The sequence below is a fragment of the Osmerus mordax genome, chromosome 23, assembly GCF_038355195.1.
Source record: "Osmerus mordax isolate fOsmMor3 chromosome 23, fOsmMor3.pri, whole genome shotgun sequence".
NCBI classification, from domain to species: Eukaryota; Metazoa; Chordata; class Actinopteri; order Osmeriformes; family Osmeridae; genus Osmerus; species Osmerus mordax.
The window spans coordinates 3,305,867-3,318,692 of NC_090072.1; the positions used below are offsets into that span (position 1 = coordinate 3,305,867).

Below are 12,826 nucleotides of genomic sequence, written 5' to 3' on the forward strand. Positions count from 1 at the left end.
ACTTGTATTATTGTTTTTATTGATGTAAATTGAGCTGCAATTCTTGTATGAAATGTGCTATATAAAGTCTTATTATTATTATTATTATCTGTCCTATGCTAGCTGCCCCCAGACAGGGAACGTTCCCCCTTAGAACCACCCAAAGACAAACCCTTTTTCCATTAGCTATATATGGTTAAATCAATACGTGAGTCTCTTGACTGAACTCTACGTGACGAAGCTTCACCAGTAGGTTGAGCAGGGTGATGTAACTTCACGCAAAAGCTCCCTTTCTGGTTGTAGAGGATAGGGGGGGGGGGGGGGGGGGGGGGGTGAGGTGTGGGGGAGGTGGGGGGAACTAAGGTGTTTGCAGTCAGGTACTGTCATTCTATACTTGGTGTTGCTATGGCTTTGAAGTCAGTCAAGCACTCATCCTCTGTCGTTATGCTGAACTGCAGCGTGTTGCCTTCTTTAAGAGGAGACACTGTCATCGCCAAGCTTCGACAAGTCAGGCACTTCCATTTGTAGAGGGATGGAGGATGGATAATGCTATGTAGGTACACAACAGGGCTCTCAAATAAACATTGGAAGACTAAGTGTGCGAGTGTGAGTGAGCATGACTGCATGTGTGTGTGTGTGTACGTGTGTGAGCATGATGAGTGTGTGTGTGGTGTGTGTACTCAGGCCCCCTCCCAGGCCCCCTACCTGTGGTGCAGCTGTGAGGCGTGCATGTACAGCCCCGTCCAGGCCAGGCAGCACTGGATGCAGTCTTCCAGGTTCTGTTTGCTGGAGACCACATAGCCCTGGAAGATCCTGTCCAGAGAGATGGCTCTGCAGCACAGCCGGATGATCTCATTACTCATCTGAAAACACACACACATACACACACACACACAGTCAAAACACTGCGCCAGACACACAACACTCTTAGATGAACGAGTCCCACGAACGCGAGCACGCACACACACACACCTTTTGGTTTCCGTAGAGAAAAGGTCAGTTGTGGCATCGATTGAAAATCGACAGATGTTACCCTTTCACTTGGAGGCTTTGAGTTCTGACATTTTCTCCATTCTTTAATATTCATTATGTTACAAAGCCAGGTTGAAGTAGTTAGTGTCCAGACTTGAACCCCCGAAGCCTGAGGGTCCAATACCACCACCAGATGTAGGCTCTTATACTGATCTACGTGTGTGTGTGTGTGTGTGTGTATGCAGGCTCCTCATGCAGGTATAGCATAACACAACGGCACAGAGAGAAGAAAAAATACCCGGTTTAGGAGCAGAGAGTGTCTAATTCAACCAGGCTCACATTCCATAAAGCCCCTATTTGATGTAGTGGGTGTCAGTCAAGCATGCTGGCTGTCACACACACGTTCACACTCGCTCTCTTACACAACACACACACACACACAGGTAAGAGGAAATGGAGAAGAGGAAGAGGCGAAGGAAGGAGAGTGTAATTATTGAGGATGATGTGTATAGGGGGGTATGTGGAATGACAGCCTGCCTTTCATTTCTCTGATCAGTGGTTTAATCCTGACAGAGGAACAGCGGGCTGAGACGCTCTGCCTGCCTGCCTGCCTGCCTGCCTGCCTGCCTGCCTGGGCTCAGACTGGGAGGGTGTGTGTGTGTGCGTGTGCGTAAAAGATTTAAGACTGATGGATTGTACATGTGTGTGTGTGAGCAAGAGAAGCCTTGTGTGTGTGTGTGTGAGTATGTGCACACAAGTGTGTGTGTGAGTATGTATATACGAGTGTGTGTGTGTTTGTGTATCGAGTGTGTGTGTGAGTATGTGCACCCAAGTGTGTGTGTGAGTATGTGTATACGAGTGTGTGTGTGAGTTTGTGTATACGAGTGTGTGTGTGAGTTTGTGTATACGAGTGTGTGTGTGAGTTTGTGTATACGAGTGTGTGCGTGCCTGAGAAACTGTGTTCTACAGGCTGATTACGGCACCAAGCAAATGCAGCTTTTAATGAAGGAGGGGGACGAGGAAAACACAGGAAATTAAATTGATATGTAAATGACAGAAATTCTCATTTGAGCTGAAGGTTGAGAGTGGTAAAGCATTAACTAGCTTATGAGTTAATAATGATTCCCCCCCCCCCTTCTCTCTTGAAGAAACAAAAAAGACGTGAGATGGGGGAGGGAGAAGGGGGGCTGGGAGGAGAGATGAAGACAACCTCTGTCCCTGACTCTAAACTCCAGGGAGATGTTTTAAGCTTTTGTATAATCAGTCAGTTTCCTGAGGAACTGCAGCTCTTCAAACTCCTCAGAGCTGGAGAGGCACATCTTGACTTAACAGAAAAATCTAGTGGACTCTCTCTCTTTCTCTCTTTCTTTCTTTCTGCCCCCCCCCCCCCTCCCTCTCTCCCTTCCTCTGTCTCTAACAGTCTACAGCTTGGTGAGACACGCCAGATGGCGTTGACTGTTTGGGACTGAGGGAGAGAGCGGAGGAAGACAGAGAGAGAGAGAGCGGGAGGGAGGGAGGAAGACAAAGAGAGAGACGAAGGGAGGGAGGGAGACGGAAAGAAGGAGGGAGGGAGACGGGGGGTGTCGGACAGCTTGTATCGGCGTAGCTCACCGTGTACTGTAGCCGGTGACAACGCAGCTTCGGCGACATCAGCCCTAAAGAACACGAGCAACCGCTCGTCCACATGGTCCCTGTTTGTGTCTTATTATGGGATGCTGTTTGCTCTCTCGGTTTTAAGTGGAACAGCAGCAGTGGAGTCAAAGTCCATGCCCCCCGGTCCTCAGTGATTGGAAAATGATATTAAACTAGACATTGTGTTCTCCAGTGCCACAAAGGAGGGAAAATCCAAAGCTGGGACAAATGAAGAAATTGTGAAGGGGGCCCCGCGGGGAGGCGAGGGAGGCTGATGGAGCGGGGACACACACACACACACACACACACGGGTGCACATACACAGGCGCGCCTATACATGGCCGCACACAGACACACATACGCATATATATACACACACGTACACAATATAGAAACACACTCGCACACCAATCATACCCTTAGATACACAAATACTCACAACGAGCTACTGTGACTCCAACGGACTCTGATTAGAAATTATTAGCCAAAAGAAAATCACACAAATGGAAACCACATCAGAGGGACCCACTGGTTCAGATCCAGCTCTCTGAAGAGAGAGAGAGAACGAGAAAGAAAGAAAGAAGGAAAGAAACAGTCTGATCGAATCCTTCTACCCTGAGATAAACAAGAACCTCCACTCCCCCCCCCCCCCCCCATGTTATTTCATACCACTGGAGGGAGAGGAAAAGCCTTTCAACCATGAGCAGAGTGAAAATGTACTCTCTGTGGAGAGAGAGAGAGAGAGAGAGAGAGAGAGAGAGAGAGAGAGAGAGAGAGAGAGAGAGAGAGAGAGAGAGAAAGAGTGGCGCTACAGGAATAACTGAGGCCATTTGAGTTACATAAAACATCGTAAAGGTTTCCATGTTGCTCATGCAGCCAAGGACAACACAAGGCCCAGGCTGAGGAGAGAGAAGGCGGCCGGTCCTGCCAACCTGCTGCCCCGATCCAGGTCACTGGTCACTGATGAGGCCTGCTCAGCCCTGGCCGGGCTCCGCACAAAGTGCCTTTATCCAGCCCAGACCAGTAGCTCGCTGCAGCCTCTCTGGTAGTAAAACTGCACGTCTGGAGGAATAATAAATAGCAGCAGGAATAAGGGGGCTGGGACGCCGCTAGGACCGGCCCGTCTGCCTGACGTACTGCATGCTGGCGGCTGGATGCCCGATTTCGCCAGCCTACATTAGTTTTGTACCAGACTTGTGTTTTTTTCTTTCGATAAAAATATATTAAAATAAAAAAACGCTCTAGACTGTGTGGTGCTGTAAATTGTTACGCTGGTCTGGTAGATGAGGTAGTTTACCCACCAGTGTGAAGCAGTAACAGTATTTGGAGTGTGAAGCAGCATCTGCAGAACCTGCAGAGTTCAGTCCCCCTTCCAGCCAGCAAGGTAAGACAGGTTTAACCCTGGCATATGTACATGAGATGATCACTGTTACCTAGCAGCACTGCAATAGCGCCGTAAAACACAGTGACGCTATGCCATAAATAGGGATAAATTACTCCTCCATTAACAAGCTCAGTGCCGGCCCGGGCTCACGTCTGTCCACTACTCTGTTTCTCTGTAACTCAACGCCGGCGTTAAGAGAGGCTGAAGCGTCAGAATGCAGGGGTCGGGGAGGTCGGGGGGGGGAGGGGGGGTCACGGAGGGGGGGTGGGGGGGGTACTGCCGGGGAGGACCGGCCAGGGTCTGTCTTTCTACAGGCTGAGATGAGGAAGAGGCGTAGAAGGGTTGGTCGGCCTCGGCCATGCTGAGCAGAAGGTGGACTGTCATTGAGGTGTTACCACGTCCACGTCTGGACACACCATGGAGGATGGAGAGAGAGAGAGGGGGGGGGGGGGGGGGAGTGAGAGGAACAGAGAGAGAGAGAGAGAGAGAGAGAGAGAGAGAGAGAGAGAGAGAGACTCTTTGAAAGCCATCGGTCCCTGCTGGCCCTTTGAGCGTTTGCACCCACACAGACCCTCAGGAAACAATTAGACCAAATGCTTTATGCGAGCCAGGACGCCTTGATGTATTATCAAAGGAGGAGAGGCTGAAAAGGAGCGGGAGAGAGAGTGAGGGATGAGAGAAAAAAAAGAAAAAAGAAAGAGGAAGAAATGAAGCTTAAGAGAAATGCATTGGGGCAGCAAACAGTTCCGCCGTGCGCGAGGGTCAAGGCGTAATTACGAGGGGTTAAACGCTTTCTCCCTGCGCTCTTGGAGGAGTCGAGAGATTGAAATGAAAACAGAGGGATAACAGAACAGCACGGGCCCTTCCCGTACACAGACGCACTACTGGGGCTCCGATCAGGCCCGGGGGAGAAGGTCCACGCCTCATCAGGCCTACAGGAGAGGACCATGGAGACGTACGAGAGACAGGACCTCAGAGTCAGTCATTGGGTGATCTGGGCGTGTAAGGGCACCCTTTGTAACAAGAGAGGACATGACTGGATGCATGGAATAGATGGAGGATATAGTTAGTTAGGTATAGGTCTGTGTGGCTGGAAACATAGCCCCTGTGATTGTCTGACACACACACACACATCCTAACATGTCATATTATGGTGTTGGTGTGTGAGCAACAACACAGAGACAAAATAGAGAAAGACAGAAAAGTCAGGGGGAGGTGCTTTGCTTCCTCCATGCTATGAGGCCCACACAGTGATCCTCTGGGAAGAACCCCCCTTGCGGGGTAGCCTACCTTGCGGAACAGAGAGGTGAGCCTCTCGCGGGTGTTGTAGTGGTCCGAGTTGACCCAGATGAGGCGTATGAGGTTGAGGACGTGAGCCAGCTTGGGGGCCACCTCCCTGGGCTTCAGCTGGGCCATCTCCTCGCACGGCTCCCTCAGCAGGGACAGGAAGGACAGGTTGGACTGGGCTTGGAGGGAGCCGTCCTGGAAGAGGGACACACATACACGCGCGCCACCACGGCTGATCATCACCAAGGGTTGATTTCTACAGCTCACATCCAACTGTCACCAGCCCAACTCTCAACTGAGATACTATTCCACACACTGTACGTACACGTGCGGTACTGTGGACCACACCCTATGTGAAAGAGACACTGGTCACGTATCTAACTTCTCCCTGCAGTACATTTCCAACCAGAGTCTGGCTGTGTGTCAACCGTTCCCACTCTAACTGTGCACAGTCCAAACCCTTTCCTCATTCAGTTGAAGCAGACTACTATGTGTGTGTCAGCGGTCAAACCCAGCCTGCGACAAGGCAGGTTCGGGGTGTGTGTGTGTGTGTGTGTGGAGAGACGATAGACAGAGTGTGTGATTTGACGCCCCGCCAGCAATCATCCTTCATTGGCCGCCTAAACTCCACATCCTCGCCAGCTCCTCGTCGCTGCCGTGGTCGTACTGAGCGCTTTGCCGGGATGAAGCCAGCAGCCAGTGAATACAGCTTCAGTTCCCTGGCAGGACGTGCAGCTCCCAGCCTGTCCATTAATAATCCTACTGCCCTGCCCTGCCCTCCTCTGCTCTGCTCTGCTGGGTCTACAGCACAGCACCTACTACTGCTGTGTGGTCTGGCGGTGGTCTCCACTAGGGACTGTGGTCTACACTAGACTGGACCTGGCTGTGGTCAGTCTCCACGAGGTTCTGTGGTCGACACTAGTCTGAACCTGGCTACAGTGCGGCAGCCTAACTGTATTTCTAGGTGAACTGATGGCACCACAGCTTATCTCCTTTGTGAACAGTCAGAGAGTCAGATGGCTGAGCGGTGAGGGAGTCGGGCTAGTAATCTGAAGGTTGCCAGTTCGATTCCCGGCCGTGTCAATTGACGTTGTGTCCTTGGGCAAGGCACTTCACCCTAGTTGCTTTGGGGGGAATGTCCCTGTACTTACTGTAAGTCGCTCTGGATAAGAGCGTCTGCTAAATGACTAAATGTTAATGTAACAGTGACAATGCAGTTTTAGTTAGAATCGGCCGTGTGCCAACTCCACTAGAGCCGTCGACTGTCCCTAGCAGTGCCACAGTCCTCCTGCAGCTACATTTACATTTAGTCATTTAGCAGACGCTCTTATCCAGAGCGACTTACAGTAAGTACAGGGACATCCCCCCCCCCCGAGGCAAGTAGGGTAAAGTGCCTTGCCCAAGGACACAACTACATTTTGCACGGCCAGAATCGAACCGGCAACCTTCTGAATAATAGCCCGATTCCCAAATCGCTCAGCCATCTGACTCCCTCATCTCCCGCACGGCTCCTCTACCTGTATCTGCTGGGCCAGCTTGCAGAAGGGGGGGACGTAGGAGGACTTGCAGAGCTGCAGGGTGGCCTGGATGTGCCTGACCCCCGGCTTCTGCAGCTGCTGGCTGATGCCGGACAGGTCAGCACAGCGGCTCTTCCAGAAGGAGATCTCTTCCAGGGGGCCCGAGCTGTCGCCCGTCTCCACCGTCTCCTGGGCGTTCAGCACCTCCTTGATCTGACGCGTCCAGTGGATCATCACCACTGGGGGAGGGAGGGAGGGAGTGGGGAGAGAATGGGATTTGGAGGGAGGGAGGGATGGGGGGGAGTGGGGAGAGAATGGGATTTGGAGGGAGGGAGGGATGGGGGGGAGTGGGGAGAGAATGGGATTTGGAGGGAGGGAGGGAGGGAGGGAGCAGAGGTGTGAAACAATACAGGGATGGCTGACCTGGTATTTAAAGAACTTCTCTGTGATGACGTCTGTAATCATATGTTACATTCAGACAGACAAACTAACACACAGAGACACACACTTCTCCCTCAGTCTTACTTTCCAGTCTATGCACCAGCTCCTTGTCTTTGCTGGCCACCTCAGGGCTGTACTGCATGGCCTCCATGGGGATGTACAGCACTGTGTTCCCCATCAGTTTGAATCTGGTGTCTGTGCACACATACACACACACACACACACACACACACACACACACACACACACGTTATAGCACAAAATTGCATTAAACAAGCAATCATTCTATAATGGCCTCCACTGGAGTGCACAGTATTTCCTACCACAATATGCCGTACAATAATGCAGATTGAGCACATTGCCGTTGGCTTCCCGAAACAGAAATAAAGCGAATGAAGCTGAACTTTTGGAGTCTCGGCCGGTAAGACAAAACTGTTGTGTACGATCCCGTAGGCCCATATCCACAGTCATGAGAAGCACCCAGGTTCTCCCGAGATGAACCCCTCAGGCCTCCTACCCCTCTGAAGAGCTGGACCACGAGTTGGCGCAGGTTGAGACCAGGTGGTATTTTATACCAAAGGACTCAGTCTAGGGAATTCAACTGGTTACACGTGGTGTAATGTTAAACCGAGAAGATGAAAGGAGGCAAGGCCAGCACATCATTGAGACCAAAGAAGATGGGCTCTCTGACTAGGCGAATGTTGATTGTGAGAAGATAAATATCAGACAGAGAGAGAGGAATAGAGAGCAGAAAACTGAAGAGACCACAGATACCTTGCAGGAATGCAGCCCTACAATGGCCTTTACGGAGACAGACAGAGGAAACACAAGGACAGCTAATGAGTAAGAAACAATGAGCCAACTCAGACCGAGGTAGGCAAGAAAGAGTTCCGACTGCATAAAAATATTTTGACAATGTCTGACTGGGTGTGTGTGGTTCATGCCTGTGCTCATGAATATGTTCTTCTGTGTTTTATTTGGGCATTTCCGTGTGTGTGTGTGTGTGTGTGTGTGTGTGCTCGTGTATCCTGGTACTTGTTGACCTTTGTGAGATTTAAGTGGATGAATGAAGACACACAGAATGAGGTAAAACTCCCCTCCAGGCAAAAGCAGAGCTCTCCATGATTGCTGCTGCTGCTGCTGTGCCGAGCAGGGGTCCGGACACCGGGGGCTATGTTACCTGGGTTCCCCCGGACCCCACTTCCATATTTATGTAGTAAATCCCACACTTGACTGACTGTGGTTATGGCAGGGGCCCCCTTCATGACATCAGTCTTATTGGCTCAGCGAGTTTAGAACTAAGTTTCGGTTACTCGAAGCACAGTGTTTACCCCACAGGCCTGGTTTGTCTTCTTTCTAAACCTTTCTATCCTTGAAATCGGGTCTCTTATATTGTCTCCATATAATTGACTGAACAGGAATGGTGGAGAAAAGGCAAAGAAAACCCCCCCCAAAAAAACAACTAAAAAGGAGAGAAAGGATGAAAAAGGCTGTTAGACTGGCATGCTGATTAGGTTGCTACGAGGTAAAAGCAGCTTGTGATTGTGGTGTGCAGTTTCTGTTTACTCCGACTGTATAAAGTGGTGTTTGTGCGGTGATTGGGATAATTAGCATGATAACTGAACCATCACAGTGCACCACCACACCTGTGTGATTATGCCTGAGGTTCACTGGGAAGCAGCTTAGTAGCACGCTCTACCTTTCTCTTGTAGTGGAAGAAGAGAAAGTGGAGGGGGAGACACAAAAAAAACATTCTCGTATGCTGATGCAACACGAAAAGACGATTTCGAATTTCAAAAAAGCACCGCAGAGCGTGCGAGCACCAAACAGATCAAGGGGTCGCTGTCAAAGCGTAGTTTCGAACGAAACGCGACGCAACCTCCATTGTTGTTGATATTATTGTTTATTTCTTTTTCCAGAGGAAGTGTTTTCGGAAGGCTGAAAGCTTTTCTCGATAACTTGATGTAATGGGTAAAAAGGGAGATGCTTGTGGGAAGAAAATTAGACCTCCCACGGAGAGAGAGGTGGGGAACAGTTTCAGAAAGTGCCACGTTCACAGTGTGTGATGCCATGTAAGAATCAGGAAAACAAACCAGAAAGCACTCTGTCTATAGCTAGCCCCCTTAATACCGGAGAACTGATGACAGCACTTTTACCTCAAGCCTGTGTAAAGCAATGGGAAACCATATAACTATCACACTTCAGCGAAATGAAAAGAAGAAGACCTGAATAAGAAGATCTTCTTATTCAGACCTGAAGTCTTAATAAGAAGACCTCAAGCCTTTGTTGGCTTTTAACCAACTTCCTCCGGAAGCTCCCCCCCCCCCCACAGTGCATAAGAGGAAAGAGCAGTGTCGAGTTCCACCACCAGGTGGCGCTGTGGCCGTACCGAGCGACGGCTTCCGGCAAGAGGCCCACCTGTGAGGTTGGTGAGGAAGCGGTGCATGTGGGCGGAGTAGTTGTTCTTGATGCTCTCGGGCCAGGCGGTGCTCAGGGTCACCTGGGGGGCGTGCACGCCGTTCATCGTCCGCAGCAGGCTCTCGGTGGCGTTGCCCCGGACGCTGCCAAACTGCACGGCGCTCTCAAAGCCCTCCTCTAGGATGGGCACCTCCGACGAGCGGATGAAGAAGGCCAGCTGCTCCACCACCTGTGCAGAGGAGAGGGAAGGGAGGGGAGGGGGGGAGAAGAGAGAGGGATTCACAGGGTGTGGATGAGAGAGAGAGAGACGGTGAAAGATTGAGAGAAGCATTGAGAGGAGAGGGGCAGGAGAGAGAGTGCGGGAGTATGTCGTTTTGACAGGTTGGGAAATCAAGCAATAGAGAGGAATACATAATTGAATCCTGCTTTCTATGATTCTCTTTTGTGTTCTTTGAGAGGAAAGGAAACCGGTGCAATGCTACAAAACAAAACATTTTATCATTCCTCTGGGCCTCTTTAGATGCAGCTTGCTTGCTTCGGGGAGTCTACAAAGTGCTTATCCATCCTCATACAACATGGTGGTATGCTGTGTGTTTTCAGAAATAGCCGGCACTACTTCTCGTCCTAGAGTTTGGCTCTAGAATACCTGAGACGGAATGGCGTACTCCACCCGTAGTCCGGAGAAGGGGTCGGAGTAGACGACCATGATTCTGATGGAGCTGTCGGCGATGAACTTATCCAACGCCTTGTCGTTCTCCTCCGTCCAACTGGCCTCGGACACCCCGGTCAGAGACACCCGCGTCTTAAACAGCCCCCTCTGAAGAGACGTGTGTGTTTGTGGGGAAGGAAGGAGGGAGGGAGTAGAGGAAGAAGAGGATGCGAGTGAATGGTGGTTCCTGCAACTGCCACAACACAGCAATCCACCCCCCAGAGAGATAATACTGTAACATCGCATTGTGCCGTTTTAATTTTGTCTCCGTGACGACCTCAACCTCCACACACACACACACACACACACCCTCCCACCCCCACCCCATGGCCACCCCACATCTGAACACAGCAGGGAGTGTGTGAGACAGTTACCTCTGATATTACCCAAATTATATTAGTATGCAGATGATACGGGATGGGGACGGTGCTATCCTGTGGAATAATGTTAGCGGTCAGGCAGAGCAGAGAGGGGAGGGCTTGGTCACCAACACCACCCTCGTACAACAGCTGTTATTTTACAGTAGGGAGAGTGTGTGTGTTTGTGTGCACGTGTGTGCGTGCGAGACATTACTAGTACTTTATGGGTCACTAGCTGTAAATGCCAGCGCTGCGTTCCCCTGCCCACAAGTGTAATTAATTCTATTAAATCAATTGATGAGAAGGACGGCGATGGTGCTGGTTCACTGGCCAGTCATTCGTAATCACCACCTGTTTTCCATATTCTGTCCAACCATTTCATTATTATACGACAGATTTTTCTAACCTTTGTTCCAGACACTTCTGAAGGAGTTTTGTTAAGTATTCATCAGGAATAGAGTTACAAAGTATTTTTATTCCCTTAAATATGAACTGATAATGGACAAGCTAAAGTTGATCTATTCTTTACTGCTGACAAGAAAGGCCGTTTAAGAGCTGATGTTTTTACCATGCCTATGGTGTAGGTGTCCACGTCTTCTACAATCACAGGCGTTACTGGAATACTTCCCTCCGGAGTCTCATCTATCACAAACACACACGTACACACATGTACACACACGTACAAAACATTTCAATAAGCCTAGGAAACCACGGCAACACAGTGAAAGACAGACATTTTCATAATTACATCGTATTCACTGCATTGTCTGAATAATCTCAGCCTATTCTCTCCTTCTGTCATTTGGAACACAGTCATTAGTTTTGGCAGTAGTTCTGAGTTTGACTGTTTGGTGCATATGATAGGATTGTGCTGACTACCACTGTATTCTCTAAATGAATAAAAACATAATGATGGGAAGGTCCACACATGTCTTGAAAGAAAAAAGAAAAGAATATATTGGGACCTTATTTGCTCTTATAATCACATAATTACGTAATTGAACAGATCTTAGAGAAAATTACATTATGCCTTGTCATTTGAATAACCTACCGAGAGGAAACCAGAAACCGCATCAAAGGGGGTATAATAGCTAATCGACCAATTACGTTGAGACAAGGTTTGTATGCCACCACCCCATGCAGATAGAAAAGACCTCTAGCTAAGTAACTCTAAGGTAAGTACAGAACAGTACTGTCAAATTTAGAACGACTGCTCTGTGTGTGTTTGTGAGCATACACCTGTGTGTAGGCCTAAGAGATAAGATGACATTACGAAACAAGGCACACAAAAGTCTTTAAAAAAAAAGATGATCAATGTATCCTTAAAAAGAACTACATCTATCTCTGTGGTAGCTCCTGTACCTGCCGGCCAAGCCTCCTGGTCCTCCACCAGGGCCTCAGGGGCAGGGGTGGAGCCCTGGTGCTTGCCCTTGCGGCACTTTCCCGAGCCGGAGCGCTTGGACTTGCCCGAGGACGATCGGCCACTGCGCGCTGTCTCTAGGTCAGCCATGGCAAGGACCCCCGCGGTCTGTTGTCTCTTCTAGACAGCTAGGGAAGATAAAACGGTGGTAAACTGAGTGTTTCTGACGAGGCTTCAGAGTTAAGATTAGGAGCTCAGTAAACAGATCTTGCTTTCTTTGAGTTGTGGATTGATGTGATTGAAGGGAACAGGTACAGCCTTGATTACCTCCAGCATGCCATGTTATGTCTCAATTACGGCCTTTTACATAATCAAAAACACTTAAGAAGGCCGATTCCCCTACTTGCAAATTAAACATCAGCTTGGTAGTTGCCCGGAGGCGCACAAACTTCATTAGTATTTACAGTGAGTATATATGTGACTGATGGTTGAAATATAAGAAACAAATATCCGAAGCAAAAGTAACACAACTAGAGGGTAAATTGTGAGGTTCAGGTGTGCTTGCTGGGGCAGTTTATATAACTACATCACCACCAAACTTATTTAAACTAATATATAATTAGTTTTGGGTGGTATGGCCTAAAATGTGTATCAGGAGCCGTCTTTGTTTTTAATTATATCGGAGGAATTACCATAATTTCCAACTGAACTGGGCATTTTATCAGTTTCAATTGTGGACTTTGAATATTTAGCCTTGATATCTATCCT

The 12,826-nt window shown here is 49.3% G+C and overlaps 1 protein-coding gene across 1 annotated transcript in view; it reads right to left on the reverse strand.

Moving 5' to 3' along the window:
* LOC136967356 (dynein axonemal heavy chain 2-like) overlaps positions 1-12,208 on the reverse strand; it is a 22,745-nt gene extending 10,537 nt beyond the window's left edge. The window contains exons 1-8 of the mRNA XM_067261123.1: positions 12,061-12,208; positions 11,267-11,340; positions 10,277-10,447; positions 9,631-9,859; positions 7,297-7,407; positions 6,772-7,010; positions 5,258-5,449; positions 685-842 (exon numbers count right to left, since the gene is read on the reverse strand). Of these exons, the coding sequence (XP_067117224.1) occupies positions 685-842; positions 5,258-5,449; positions 6,772-7,010; positions 7,297-7,407; positions 9,631-9,859; positions 10,277-10,447; positions 11,267-11,340; positions 12,061-12,208 (1,322 nt within the window). The remainder of the gene's footprint in view (positions 1-684; positions 843-5,257; positions 5,450-6,771; positions 7,011-7,296; positions 7,408-9,630; positions 9,860-10,276; positions 10,448-11,266; positions 11,341-12,060) is intronic.
* Between the last annotated feature and the right edge of the window lie 618 nt (positions 12,209-12,826).